This window comes from Eubalaena glacialis, chromosome 10 (assembly GCF_028564815.1).
Source record: "Eubalaena glacialis isolate mEubGla1 chromosome 10, mEubGla1.1.hap2.+ XY, whole genome shotgun sequence".
In the NCBI taxonomy this organism is placed as follows: Eukaryota; Metazoa; Chordata; class Mammalia; order Artiodactyla; family Balaenidae; genus Eubalaena; species Eubalaena glacialis.
The window spans coordinates 107714301-107728314 of record NC_083725.1 but is presented as its reverse complement, the minus strand read 5'-3'; the positions used below and the strand labels follow the sequence as shown (position 1 = coordinate 107728314).

Sequence of the window (14014 nt, the reverse complement as noted above, 5' to 3'; positions counted from 1 at the left end):
AAAGATTTTTTTTTTGACGTGGACCATTTTTAAAGTCTTTATTGAATTTGTTACAATACTGCTTCTGTTTTATGTTTTGGTTATTTGGCCGCAAGGCATGTGGGATCCTAGCTCCCCAAGCAGGGATCGAACCCTCACCCCCTGCATTGGAAGGCAAAGTCTTAACCACTGGACCACCAGGGAAGTCCCTTGGAGGCCAATTCTGAGGCTCCATAGTTCTGTCTGGTCTTGTCCATCTTTTCCTCTGGTGGGTGGCTGGCCCAGGCGCCATCCCCACCACCAGGCCCCTTCTTCTGAGTATAAAAGTATCATGCCTGCATGATAAAGTCCAAATGCCAGAGCAAGGCATTCAAGGCCCTTCTGGATCTGGGCCCTGATCACTCTCCAGCCTCAGTTCTCAGCATCCTTGCCCTTTACCTTCTGGCTGTTCTGAACTATTTGAGGTTTTCTTGAAGTTTTCCTGCTCTCTCTCCCACCTTTGAGGCCTTAGCCCAGGCTGTTTCTTTCTGGAATGCCCCTTTCTCTCTCCTGCCTACTTCCAACAGTCCTTCATGTCACCTCTTCCAGGAAGCCCTTACTGCTTGTCTGGGTGAGGCACCCTCCTCTGTGCTTATAATAGCACCCCTAGCTTGGCCCTTAGCTCACTGTATTGATGCTGCCTCTAAATGCACAGCTAATCTTTCTCAGAGCCAGTGTACGTTGGGCCCCGTTCTAAACACCTTATATGATTTACCTCATTGAATCCTTACAACAGCCTCACGTACTGAATCTTAGTTATATCCTCTTTTTACAAACAGAGAAGTGGAGGCTCAGAGAGGTTCAGGTTACGTAGTGTCTTAGTTTCCTACACTGCATAACGAATTACTACAAACATGGCTTTAAACAACACATGTATGATCTCAGTGTCCATGGCTCAGATCTGGGTACAGCTCAGCTGGGTCCTATGCTCAGGCTCTCACCAGGTGGCAATCCAGGTGTTGGCTGGGCTGGGGTCTCATCTGGAGCTGAGGCCCTCTTCCAAGCTGCTCAGGTTGTTGGCAGAATCCAATGCCTTGCCACCATAGCATGAGGCCTTCAGCGCCTAGAGGCCGCCCTCTCCATGTGGTTCACAACAATATGGCTGTTTGCTTCTTCAAGGCCAGCAGGAGACTATCTCTTCAGGAAGGGCTCAGTCCCTCTTTTAATGGCTCTCACCTGATTAGGTCAGGCCGACCCAGGATAACCTTTTTAATTAACTCAGAATCAACTGATTTGGGACCTTACTTACACCTGCAAAATCCCTTTACTTTTTCCATAAAAGGTCACCTAATTACAGGAGTGACATCCCCTCACACTCACAGGTCCCCTCCAGGCCTTAGGGGAAGGGATGAAACAGAGTGTGTATGCCAGGGGGCAGGAACCTTGGAGTCATACTGGAATTCTGCCCACCGCACATAGCTAGCAAGTGGCAGCTCCAGTAGCCAAACACAGCTCTTCTTACTCTGAAGCCTGCGCTTTTAATCCAGCTGAAGCAAAGGATACAAGAACCAAGAAATTGGCAGGTCTTAGGAGGACCAACCTGAGTACGGCGTGTACAGTGCCTGGTGCAGCGTCTGGCCACCCTAGGTGCTCGTTGTCGCAGTTACCACCCTCTAAAGGCCATCTTGGTGGCTTATATGCCTTTCTGCTTCCATACTCAGCAATAGTAGGTACTTGGAGGAGCCTTGGGGTGGGGGAATTGCTGCAGAATTCTTTGACCATCTAGTTTGAACTCTGCACCTGGCTGGAAGAGGGAACTCAACGCAAATGCTTTCTCAAACCCCTCACCCCCGATCGCCTCTGGTCAGAATATAAAATCAACTTACTCTTCTTACTCCTTCATCCTTCAGTCCCACGCCCCGCCCCTGCCCCCAACCCAACCATGAAGAAAGGCACAAAGTCGGGAATTGATGCTGCATCTTTTTTTTTTTTACTTATGCCTTCTTAAAGCATGTGCTGAGCTGATGGGTGAAGCAGTTTGGCAATTAAAAAGGCCCAGTGGCTTGGGCAGCGGCAGGGGGAGGCCAGGTGAGGGGTGGGGGGGACCCTCTTTCCTGGGCCAGGGAGCAGCAAAGCCCGCACTAACTTCATAAAATATAAAACAAGGGAGGGGTGAAGGTCGGAGGGAGACTTGTAAAATACAATATCTTAGGGATTGGCAATAATAAAAAATAAGGTTCATTATTTACAAACAATTTCTGTTCTTGGTCTCTGTACAGTGGGGGGAGGGGTGGGGTGTGTGTGTCGGTCTGTTGACGTGTGTGTGTGTGTGTGTGTGTGTGTGTGTGTGTGGCGGGGCTGGGGCAGGGAGGCAGTGGTCCTGTTGGTCGTTATGAGAAAGGTAACCCAGTGAGTGGTTTATCTGAGAAGGACGGATGGCTGTGGAGTGGTGGTGAGAACAGAGCGGTTGGCCTAAGGGGACAGTCCAAATGTGTGGGGAGAGGAGAGGCCCCAGTCAAGATCTGGGGCAAAGGTGGGCTGGGGGGAAGACGGACCCCAGGGGGCAGGGGTACTAGCCGGATCCGGGTTAGTGAGCAAGACAACCCCTCTTCTGAGTGCCAGAGGGTACGTCCTGTGTCCTGGGTCTTGGCACGGCCTAGGAGAGTTTGATGGTGGTGTTGGGGCCCAGATCCCTAGAGAGAGAAGAGAAGTCAGGGGTGACTCTGTCCAGGGAGGACCCTCTCGCCCCTCTGCAAGCTGGATCTGGACACGGGAGGGACGGGGCCTTGGGAGTGTGTGGCTGAGGAGATGGGGACCGGGGGCAGGCAGAGGGCAGAGGGAGCCTGGGACCCCAGGAAGGGAAGGGGTCACCCACCCACCTCTCGTGGAACCACTCCTTAGGATGGGAGAAGTCAGGACTGGTGCTGTTTCCACCGACGTCCTTGGGCCAGGCCTCACTCAGGTACTTGCTGGTCTCGTGGGTGCTGTCCAGGTGGTCATGCTGCAGGTGGTCCTGGGGTCGCTGCTCCGCCGGCCCCCCAGGCTTGATCTCCCAGCCATCCGGGGGCTCCACGGGCAGCAGGGCGCTGCGGCCATCCTCCCACGAGCCTGCCCCTTCATCATAGAACAGGAGGCTTCGGGAGGGCACTGGAAAAGGAGCTCAGGGTGAGCTATGGTGCCAAGAGGCTCCCTCCCCATCCAGGCCACATTCAGGGCCTGGTGTGTGTTTAAGGACCTGGGCCCTGGAATCTTACGGGCCTGGATCTGAATCCCAGCTCTAGCAATTCTGAGCTGTGTGACTGCAGGCAAGTCATGCCTTTGCTTTCACCTTTCTGAGCCTCAGTTTGCTCATCTGTAAAATAGGAATACGAGGGCCAACCTCCTGTTGATGTGAGGTTTAAATGAGATAATAGAGTGATTGAAACTGCACTCAGAGAAAGTTAGATCTTCCTAAGCAGAGGGTACTGGGCTGGGGCATCTGAGACCTGGGTTCTGATCCTACTGTACCACTCACTTTCTGTGAGACCTTGAATAAATCTTTTTCCTGTTCTAGGCCCTAATTTGCCCTCCAGGGAAATGAAAAAAAAAAAAGAAAGCACATTTTTTGGATATCTATCACGTGCCAGGCATTGTAGGCATCCTTTAACCTATATCAAATCATTGACAGAAACTCTTAGAATGAGATATTTTTAGCTCCATTTCACAGAACAGGTAATTGAGGCTCCAGGTTGCCAGGCACACTGTCCCAGGCTAGTCTGCACTGAAGGTGAGATGCAAACCCAGGTGTGCCTGACTCCAGGACCCACCACCTCCCTTCTCACTCTCAGGGCCCGGATCTCACAGTCTATGTGAGCGGAGCCCCTGGAGCTGTGCGGTGCACCGGCTCTGTAAGCCAGCCTGCTCCAGAGGTCATCTCTTCTTCTTCGCCCTGCGGACACTGGGCCTGAAATCCACTGCGTTCGCTCCGAGGGGCTCATTCATTCCCTCGCTCCTCTGGCTCCTCTGACTCTGGTTTTGTCCATCAACACTCTCTCTCTCTCCCCCTAACCCCAGCCCCCCCCCCGCCCCCCGGACCATTTCCATTCCTTCCTCTCCAAGGTTCCCTGTACCTCCCAACACACATAGGCCCCTCAGGCCTTGGGAAAATGGACACATGGCTCTCAAGACCTTACATCCCTGCCACCCACCTCCCTTAGTTACTGACCTGTTCTCTCCTTCTCAGGCTGCTCTGGTCCAGGGAGTGGTTTTCACTCCCCGCCTCTGCTTCCTCTTCCCCTAACCCTCCCCACGCCGCTTCCTCCCCTCTAGGCCCTGCAGGCTTAGCTCATCCTCCCTGCAGTATCCCTCCTTCTTGAAACTCACCCCTCCCCAGCTCCTCTCTCTCTGACCTCCCATCTGTTTCCTCTTCCTCCTCCTGCCCTGCTGGATAACTCGCTCCTGGTATATGATGAGGGACTGTGTGGAAGTTCCTCCGTAGGTCTATCTGAAGTATCCTCTGCTTCTGGAAGCCCATACTATTCTTTGCTGCACCCTATACCAGTTCTCCCCTTGCCACTGTGTGTTGTATCTTTTCTCTCCTCTTGTGAGCTCATCAAAAAGGAAGCGATTGTGTTCATTTAGTAGGTGCCTGCTGTGTACCAGGCACTGTGCTAATGGCCTTTGTGCACCATGTCATTTAGTCTTCACAGCAAATGTGCTCAGGAAGTGTGGAACTTGTAACTCCCACTTTCAAGATAAATTGAAATTTAGCGTGCTTAAGACACATGCCTGAGGTGACGCAGTGAGTGAGTGGCAGATATGACTGACTCTGAAGCTCTATGTTCTTAACAATCCTCACAGTCCCCTGTGGGATGGTAACTATCTGAGCCCACACTACCACTACCCCGCCTCTGCCCATGACAGACATTACCAGTGGATCCTGGCACTCCTTCCTGTTGATCCTGAATGGTGCCTCAGAGTCCTTCTTAACATAGTGCTTCAGGCAGCCACCACCGTCTTATGGAAAATGTCCCTGGAGCTGAAACTGATTTGCTATCCCAGTTGTAAAATACTGATGGTACTTAGCAGATGTCCCTACCAACTGGCACCATAATACATGGGGGCTAGGGTGGAAGCATTCCTGTTATTCCCTAAACCTACCCCCGCAAGCCACGCCTGGGTGGGCTGGGAATCAGGGGCTCTTCACTGTAGTCCTAATTCTATAACTAACATTGAACACATCATAGACCCTTTGGGGGCCTCAGTTTCCCCATCTGCAAAATGGGGAGGTAGAATGAGACGGCGCCAGCCCCAAACCTGGCTCCTCTCTTGTGTCTGGCTTCTGCCCAGAAGTTGGGGCTGGCGTGGGGGGAAGGCAGCCTGGCTCAGAGCACTCACTCTGACTGGCAGTGTAGACGCTGTCAGTGGCCATGGGGTCTTCCTTCACAGTCTGGGAGCCGGAGGAGAACTCAGGGAGGCAGGGCACGAGGGAGCCCAGCACCAGGACGAAGCACAAGGCTGCCACCTGGTAGTGGAGAGAGAGCGGAGGAGCTGCAACCTTGGCCACCCCAATCCTCCCCCTGCCCCCGAGCCAATGGGGGCAAAAGGCTCAATATTTTTCCAGGAAAGCTGCTCCCAGAGCCAACCACCTCCTGCATGTGGTGGAGGAGAAGGTAGAGGCTGTCGGGACATCTCAGCCCACTGTAGGGGGGCCCCCCCAGGCAGTGCTAGAAAAGAGGGGGAATTGGCCAATGTGGTTATCACCTATGGGGTGGAGGAATCAGGAAGGGAAGGAAGGGGTAGGTGTGGGAGGAGGCTGAGATTGGGGCAAGGGAGGGGGACGTATCTTCACACCAGATTCCCAGCAGGATTCCCAGGAAGGCGGGCCAGCAGGAGGAGGTTAAGAGCCACAGAGCCCAAACTAACCCCTGCCTCTACTGGGGCTTTGCCACCTGACAGCTTGAGGATCTCGGAGGGCCTGGGGAGTGATTAGCCAGGAGGCAACAGGCTGTACAGCTCCAGGAAATGTGGAAGAGGGGCTAGCAGAGGCCTGAGCCACAGCCTAGGCACCCACCCTCTATGCCAGAAAGAACCAGGTCCATACTTCCCCGCATCCCCCCAGGCCCATCACTCCACTCCACTGGGCCTGCAGAAGCTGCCTCCTCAGGGGACTTGACCTGCCATCCTCTAGCTGAGTTCACGTGAGTCACTACACATCCACACCGTGTTAGAACTGGTCAGGGAAGGTCATGTTCTGGAAGGGTCCATGGACTTGGGGAAAGAGGCTGGGGTCTGCTGGAGCCAGTGCATCAGGTACTAGGATGGTTTACTCTGGTGACACTGCCCACAATACGGCCAGGCCCTCGAAGCTCTGCCCACCGCCCCCCGTAGAAAGCCAGCCTGGGGAAGACCTGTCCTCCTATGGCCCTGCGGTGAGGGAACAGCACCTACCATGAGGCAGGTCCCAGTCTGGGTGGCAGCCATCTTGTAAGGTCTGGAGATCTTGTTGGTGACCAGAGTCTGGAGTTTCTGCAGCTGCTGGAGCAGGGTCCTGAGGAGGGCACAGCGGTCACCTGGCAGGTTCTGACCCAGCAGGCATCTCTGCCTCAGGGAGCTCTCCCGGGGAGGAGCTGGGCAGCCTCCAGACTTGGCTTCCAAGCCAGGTGCCCATTTCAGTCAAGACAGAAAAGGTCACCTCTCATGTGGCTCCTCTGTGGTGCAGCTGGGGCACCCTATGGAGGCTCAGGGGTGCCCCGTGATGCTCCTGGCCAAAGGGGGGGCTGGAGGCGAGCCTGGACCACCTCAGCTGAGGCCACTTTCTTTTTCATACCCTGCACCAGCCACAGCTAAATTGACCCTCCCTCCTTTGTATCCACGGCACCTTGAGCTGATACGAAGGACACGTCTGGCAGCTGCCTGGTACATAGTGAGGAGCAAGTGTCCAGGAAATGGTAGCTACCAGTTTCGTTAATTTTGTTGCTGTTTTTGCTTTTATCACAGCACCTGTAACACTTCGTTTATTTATGAATGTCTATGTCAGTCTCCTTCGCTAACTGTGGGCTCCCTGAGGGCAAGGACTGGGTCCCTCCCGGCGAGAAATCCTCTGGGTACCCACAGACGGTGCCCAGCCCACCCTTGGTGAACAAACGTTTAATTCTCTCTTTCCTCCACCCAGCCGGTCGGTGGGGTTGCAGTTCCCAGAATGTACAGCAGGTGGCGAAACAGCTCCAAGGGCCTCGCCCTATTTGGGACTAGGGAGGAATCTGGGCCAGAGGAAGGGGGTGAGGGGTGAGGGCTCCCGCCCCCTATCCCTGAGTCAGGGGGGCATTCTCCAGGTCAATCAGGGGAGTGGCTGGATCCCGCTGGAGAAGCTGGGGGAGAAGGAAGGAAAGAAGGAAAAAACCTTCTGTTGAGCACCTGCTACATACTAGCTGTTGTCTGTTATTTTAATTACTCCCAGCAAACAATTATTACTCCCACAAACCTACTGTGGGCTCATGGCTGGTCACTATCAAGAATTCAGAATAATAACAAGAAAAAACGAAGAAGAAAAGCTAACATGAATGGAACATTCTCAAATGCCAAGGACAGTGCTGGCCCTTTACTTGCTAGGTCTCATCACATCGTCACATGAATCCTGGGAGATACTGCTTCTATCATCTCCATTTAGACAGAGAAACTGGGGCCCAGAGAGGTGTACGTAACAGTTTTTCCAGAATCACAAAAATGGCACCCAGAGTTGTGACTTTACGTGGCTACTGCATGCCAGACCCTGTGCGGGTTCCATACTAATGTTTCTCAAGCTTAATTGTGCAGGTGAATCACCCAAGGATATTGTTGAAATGCAGATTCTGATTCAGTAAGTCTGGGGAGAGTCCCGAGATTCTGCATTTCTTTCTTTCTTTTTTTTTTTTTAAGATTTTTTTGATGTGGATCATTTTTAAAGTCTTTATTGAATTTGTTACAATATTGCTTCTGTTTTATGTTTTGGTTTTTTGGCCGCGAGACATGTGGGATCTTAGCTCCCCGAACAGGGATCGAACCCGCGCCCCCTGCATTGGGAGGCGAAATCTTAACCACTGGACCACCAGGGAAGTCCCCTGAAATTCTGCATTTCTAACAAGCCCCCATGTGATGCTAATGCTGCTGGTCTGAGAAACTCGCTTTGGGTGGCAAGCATGTACACTGGTAGGTTCTAACTTTAGGGTGCATCAGAATTACCTGGAGGGCTTATTAAAACACAGATCATTGAACCCTCCCCCTGGAGTTCCTGATTCAATAGGCCTGGCATGAGGCCTGAGAATAAGCATTTCTAACAAGTTCCCAGGGGCTGCTGCTGTGCTGGTCTGTATCATCATGTTTAAGCACCTCACCAGCCCTGTCTGGTAACTAGATGGGAAACTGAGGGTCCCAGGCTGCAGAGTCCCTGTTTCTGGGGTTCCCATCATCCTGAACTCAGTGACCTCTCCTCTCTCCTGCCTCCCAGAGCTATGCCATAGCCAGGCACTGGCTGCAGAAGGGCAGGGGCCGGGGGGACGCAGGTGGCACCACCAACCTGTTGGCATTCTCCAGGGTCTCCACCTTCTTCCACAGTTCGTTGTTCTCGGATGTAAAGGTCTCCACCCTGCGGTGGCCAAGCAGGCACAGGCTCAGGGGCAGCCCCCAGACTCACTGCTGTCCCCTTAGCCCTGCCCACCAGCATCCTAGTCCCCGTGCCCCCCGCCCCTGTGAGAGAGGGCTGGGGAGAGCAGGCCGGGCTGGGGAGTGGGGTCCAGGCCACCCGAGCCGCCCACCTGCCCAAGACCTCTTACTTCTTTTCTAGACACTCCACATACTCCTTCTTCTTACGGCGGCTCTCCTGGGCCGAGATCTAGAGGGGGAAGCCCCCAAACAGGAGTTACCACACCGCACATCCACTTACCTGGGGCTCCCCAACTTCAGGGCTGGCATCACCAGGGGAGCAGAGCCCTCCCCCCAAACCAGGGAAGCCCCAGGGCAGGGGCAGGGTCTGGCTCACGCTTTACCTTGTTCTTGATTTTCCTCCGGACCCTCTTTAAGGCCTTCTCCTCAGCTTTGGTGAGGGGGAGTTTCGTGGGGATGGGGTAGCCCTCAGCAATCAGGGTGCGCTTTTCCTCCTCCGTCAGGAGCAGTGGCCCCGACGTCCCCTGTAATTTCTGTGGGAAGGGGGAACATGATAGTTAGGAACCAGACAGCCCTGCATTCAAATTCAAGCTCTGCCATTTACTCTTCGCATGACCTGGGCAAGGCACTCAACTCACTGAGCCTCGGTCTCCTCATCTGAAAAAGGGGCAGATCTGAATTAAATCCAATAACATGTATCAAGTGCTCAGGACGTTGCTGGGAGCCTGGCATGTTTGGCCCTCAGTATATTGCTGGGGGTGGGGTGGTCCCGAGATCCCATCCTGGAACCCACAGCCTCAAAGCTTACTTGTCCAGGGCCCCCTAAACAGCACCCACCTCAGACACCCACCACCTCTTGACTTGGGAGGTTCCACACCCATCCCAGTGGATTTCGGGCCTCCTGAACATCTGTGGACTTCGGCCCTCTTTGGGGGCAGCCTGGGCCGTCCCCCTGAAGGTGGGGGATGTCAAGTTCTAGTCCTGGCTCTGCAATAGTGTGGGTTCGGCAGGCCTCTTGGACTCTCTACCTGTTTCCTATTTACGCCAAGGCACGATTAAAAGATTGCCACTCCCATCTGCCGGGCAGGCGCCTCTCTGAATTCTGATGGGGGTGGGGATCAGGCTTAGGGCTCCCCAGGCACTCAATTCCTTGACTCTAGGGTCAATCCACCCCCAGCTGCTTACGTGAGGGGCAGTGAGGAGGGGGGAGGTGGAGATGGCTGTGGAGGAGCGGGCCATGGGCCGGATGGGGCTGGAGGGGGGCAGAGAGCGGGGACTCTGGGAGCCGTCACTGTCGCTGCCATGGCTGCTGGGGGGCGTCGGAGGCATCTGCAGCAGGTCCTCTGGGGAGAGCAGGAGAAGCCAGGTTAGCAGGGTGGCGCCCCAGCTCTGGTCGCACAATCAGAGTTCAGCATGGCATGGGCCTAAGCCAGCCCGGACTGACTGTGGGACTGGCTGCTGGGGCCTTGACCGCTATAACATCAGAAGCCCCTCTGCCATGTCAGAAAGACGAGCTGATGTCCCAGAAGACAATTCCTGAGTGCCACCCCATCTCTGACTCCACAGAAGCCTGGCTCCTTTAAGCCTGGTTCTTGGTGGGGATATCACAGAGGCTGGATTCTTGGGGTCCCTCCCCTACCCCTGACTTCACAGGGCTCAGGATCTTTGAGCCTCCAACTTGGCAACCCCAGGAGGTGACTGGAGTCTGCTCATAGCAAGACCCATGGGGATCAGGCTGGGCAAGCCGAAGCCTCTGTCCCTTTCTTTCCACTGCAAAACCCCAGGGTGTCCATTTTCAACCTCAGGGTAACAGGACAGCAGGCACTGGGCTTTCAGCAGACCCACCAGGAGCACTGCTCTCCCCAGCATGCCTTCTGTGCTGCCTCTCTGAGGCCACAGCATCAGGAAGATTGACGCTCTGCAGGTGGTCAGGAAGAGGCCTGGGCAGAGCCCAGAGGACCAAGAGCCTTGCTGCAGGGAGAGCTCCCAGGCCAGCACTGAATGCCCAGATTTAAGTCCAGGTGCAGGAATCTGGAGCTGACTGCACTGCAGAGCCGGGCTGAGGCTGGCAGGAGGAAGCACTGCATCCTTCCGGGCTCGGCCCATGACTGCCTCCTGCAGGAGTTCCCCCTCCCTTCTTTGGCTCTCATTTGCCTATTATGGATGCCAGACTGTAAAGACCACTGAACTTGGACTCAGAGAGACCTGAGTTCAAGTCTTGACTGTTGCACCCCACAACTGTGTGACCTATAGTTATGTTTACTTAACCTCTCCCAGCCTCACTTTCCTGCTGAATGGGGGTGAAAGGACTCCTTGCATGGAGCCAGGAGGATGCAATGGGCTAATGTACGGGAACACGCTTTATGAATTGAAGGGCACTCTACAATGTAAGGTGTTTTCACACTGGTCCCTTTCTACTTCCTGTTAATTCTGTATCTTCTCTCAGAAGCTGGGACCAACTTGAGGGTGAAACTTGGGCCTTATTCATCTTTCTAAACCTTGTGGTACTTAGTCCAGGGCCTGAATAAGCACAGTGGATGCTTAATCAATGTTTGATGAATTAATGAGGTGGGATTGGAAAGATTCAGTTAGCCCTTTCTCTTTCTGGTCAATCCAAGAAGCTTCCTCTGTTCTCTTCTCCCCTGTCAGGTCTGGGGATGTGCTTTCAAGGCTTCCTGGGGATCTGCCATCTTTAATCCATATCACTGCTGTATAATTGGTGGTTTGTCTGTGGCTCACACTACTCTGTGATCTACTTGGGTACAGGGACTGTCTTCTCTCTCTGCTTCCCCAGCTCCTGGGACTAGGAGATGCCCAGTGAACTCTAGTTGGATGGATGGATAAATGGATAGATGGATGGATGGACAGATAAATGGATAAATGAGTAGATGGATGGATGGATGGATGGATGGATGGATGGACTGATGGCTACAGAGTGGACTTCAATTAATGAATGATGGGAGGGGTGAGAAGGTGTTGATAATAGTGATGACAGCTGTAGATTGTGTAAGAAGGGGACTGGAGGGATGGAGAATGGGCAGGGTGGGGAAGAGAGAATATTCTGGGGAGAGATGGGAGGTGTCGAGGGAGATGGGTGGGCTGGACCAAGGGAGTAAAGAATGAGGTCTGGGCTTCCCTGGTGGCGCAGTGGTTAAGAATCCACCTGCCAATGCAGGGGACACGGGTTCGAGCCCTGATCAGGGATGAGCCCACATGCCGCGGAGCAACTGGAGCAACTAGGCCCGTGTGCCACAACTACTGAAGCCCGTGCACCCTAGAGCCCATGCTCTGCAACAACAGAAGCCACCGCAATGAGAAGCCTGCGCACCACAACGAAGAGTAGCCCCCACTCGCCGCAACTAGAGAGAGCCTGTGTGCAGCAACAGTCTCAACGCAGCGAAAAATAAATATAAATTAAAAAAAAAAAAAAAAAGAGAATGCGGTCTGCCCAAGAGTGGAGAGGAAGAGTCCCTCTCTGGACACACTTACCTGGTGTCACTTTGAGGAACTGGTTTACCTCCTGAGGCTCTGCTTTGATCACTGGCAGCTGAGTCATCTCTCCCGGGGCCTGAGGAAGAGACAGGTCCAGCTCCGTCAGCTGCCCCGGGGGGCCCGTCCCCACCATGCCATCCAACCTCCCTCTCTCCCTGGGCCTGGGGGTCTGCCCTGCAGCATTAAGAAAGTATCTGGGGCTTCCCTCGTGGCGCAGTGGTTGAGAGTCTGCCTGCCAATGCAGGGGACACGGGTTCGAGCCCTGGTCTGGGAAGATCCCACATGCCACGGAGCAACTGGGCCCGTGAGCCACAACTACTGAGCCTGCGCGTCTGGAGCCTGTGCTCCGCAACAAGAGAGGCCGCGACAGTGAGAGGCCCACGCACCGCGATGAAGAGTGGCCCCCGCTCGTCGCAACTAGAGAAAGCCCTCGCAGAGAAACGAAGACCCAACACAGCCAAAAATAAAGAAATAAATAAATAAATTTAAAAAGAAATAGGAGGTGTACTTCAGGAATAACATCTAAAAAAAAAAAAAAAAAAAAGAAAGTATCTGGGCCCAGGGTTCCAGGCACATTCCAGAGGAGCAGAGGAAAGTTCTCGTGCTTAGAGAAGTCAAGTAGACCTAAGAAAAGAGAATGGTGACCAAGTAGCATCGTTTAGCCTCTAAGCTCAGAGAAGGAGGGCCTCCTGTGGCCTCTGAGGCCAGGGCCATCTTTTTGGTGGAGGCTGGCCCTACACTGACTGTGAGCCCATGTGGGTTGCCATGAGGACGGGAGGTAATGTCTGGCAGATCGTAGTTGTTCAATGAGTGGTAACAACAGCACAGACGAAGGAGGCATTAACTGGCTGGGGGCCCAGAGAAAGCTCCCTGAGCAGCTGAAGTTTGAGTCCTGATGTATAAATAGGAGTATTCCAGATAAAGGATGGGGCAGGACGTAGATGAGGGGAGAGGCATTCCAAGAAGAGGGAAAAGCATCTGCAAAGGCACAGAGGCCAGACAGAGCACAGCTAGATCTGGAAACTGCAAGTATTAAGGGTGTCCAGAGTGTAGGGGTGTGTGTCAGAGGTGGAGTGGTGAGAAACAAGACCAGAAGATCTGGGGGGAGGGCGTGGGGAGGGGGTGAGTAGAATCCAGACAAAGAAGTTTGAAACAATGAGGAGCCCCTAATGGGTTTTTAAGCAAGGGACTGATAGAATTAGATTAATGCTTTAAATAAACATGCATTCCTATTTCTTTATGCCATCCCAACTTGCTGTTCCAGAAAGGACATCAACAGGCATGGCTTCCTACACATGAGGACCAACACACATACAAGGGGTGTTCTCTTTGAGAAGGCACTGTGTTGGGTGTTCGATTTCAGGGCCATCTCTCCTCTCCAGGTCTGCAGCCAGCAGAGAGGTCATGATATCGTGGGTGGGACCACCCAGAATCCCGAATTTAGGCAGGTGAGTAAGAATCCCAGGAGGTTAAGGCTGGCAGGGACTTTGGAGATTCCCTGGTCTACATCCCAGCTCAGGCCTCAAGTGACAGATGAAGGGACTGCGACGCAGTAGGGTGACAGCTCTCATGTGGGTCACACGTTCATCATTGTCATACCAGCTCCTGGTTCCTGTGCCTTCCACTAGGGGGTCGCGGCCTCACTAGAGTGGAAAGTGTGGGCTCCGGGGTCTGGCGGCTGAGTTTGGAATGCAGCTCCATTGCTTCTGACTGTGCATTGTGGGGCAAGTTGCTTAACCCCTTCCGCCTCAGTCTCCTTCTCTGAGGCATGAGCCCAGCATCTAAGACCCTGGCTGCCGCTGCCGTCATGCCTTCCCTTCCTGCTATGGCGAGGGCTGAGTCGTCGCAGAGCCAGTCCTAGAGGTGGTCCCAAAAGATCCTCCCCATTTGCAGCCAACCCTGAATCCTCAGGTCCCTGGTGGAGTAGGAGGGGCTGACCTTTCTC

At 53.8% G+C, this 14014-nt stretch overlaps 1 protein-coding gene across 1 annotated transcript in view; it reads right to left on the bottom strand.

Annotated features, from left to right (window-relative positions):
• Positions 1-1941: 1941 nt before the first annotated feature.
• CREB3L1 (cAMP responsive element binding protein 3 like 1) overlaps positions 1942-14014 on the bottom strand; it is a 35368-nt gene continuing 23295 nt past the window's right edge. The window contains exons 4-12 of the mRNA XM_061203292.1: positions 12067-12145; positions 9763-9920; positions 8961-9110; positions 8748-8806; positions 8492-8560; positions 6388-6487; positions 5335-5461; positions 2838-3105; positions 1942-2651 (exon numbers count right to left, since the gene is read on the bottom strand). Of these exons, the coding sequence (XP_061059275.1) occupies positions 2615-2651; positions 2838-3105; positions 5335-5461; positions 6388-6487; positions 8492-8560; positions 8748-8806; positions 8961-9110; positions 9763-9920; positions 12067-12145 (1047 nt within the window). The 3' untranslated portion in view covers positions 1942-2614. The remainder of the gene's footprint in view (positions 2652-2837; positions 3106-5334; positions 5462-6387; positions 6488-8491; positions 8561-8747; positions 8807-8960; positions 9111-9762; positions 9921-12066; positions 12146-14014) is intronic.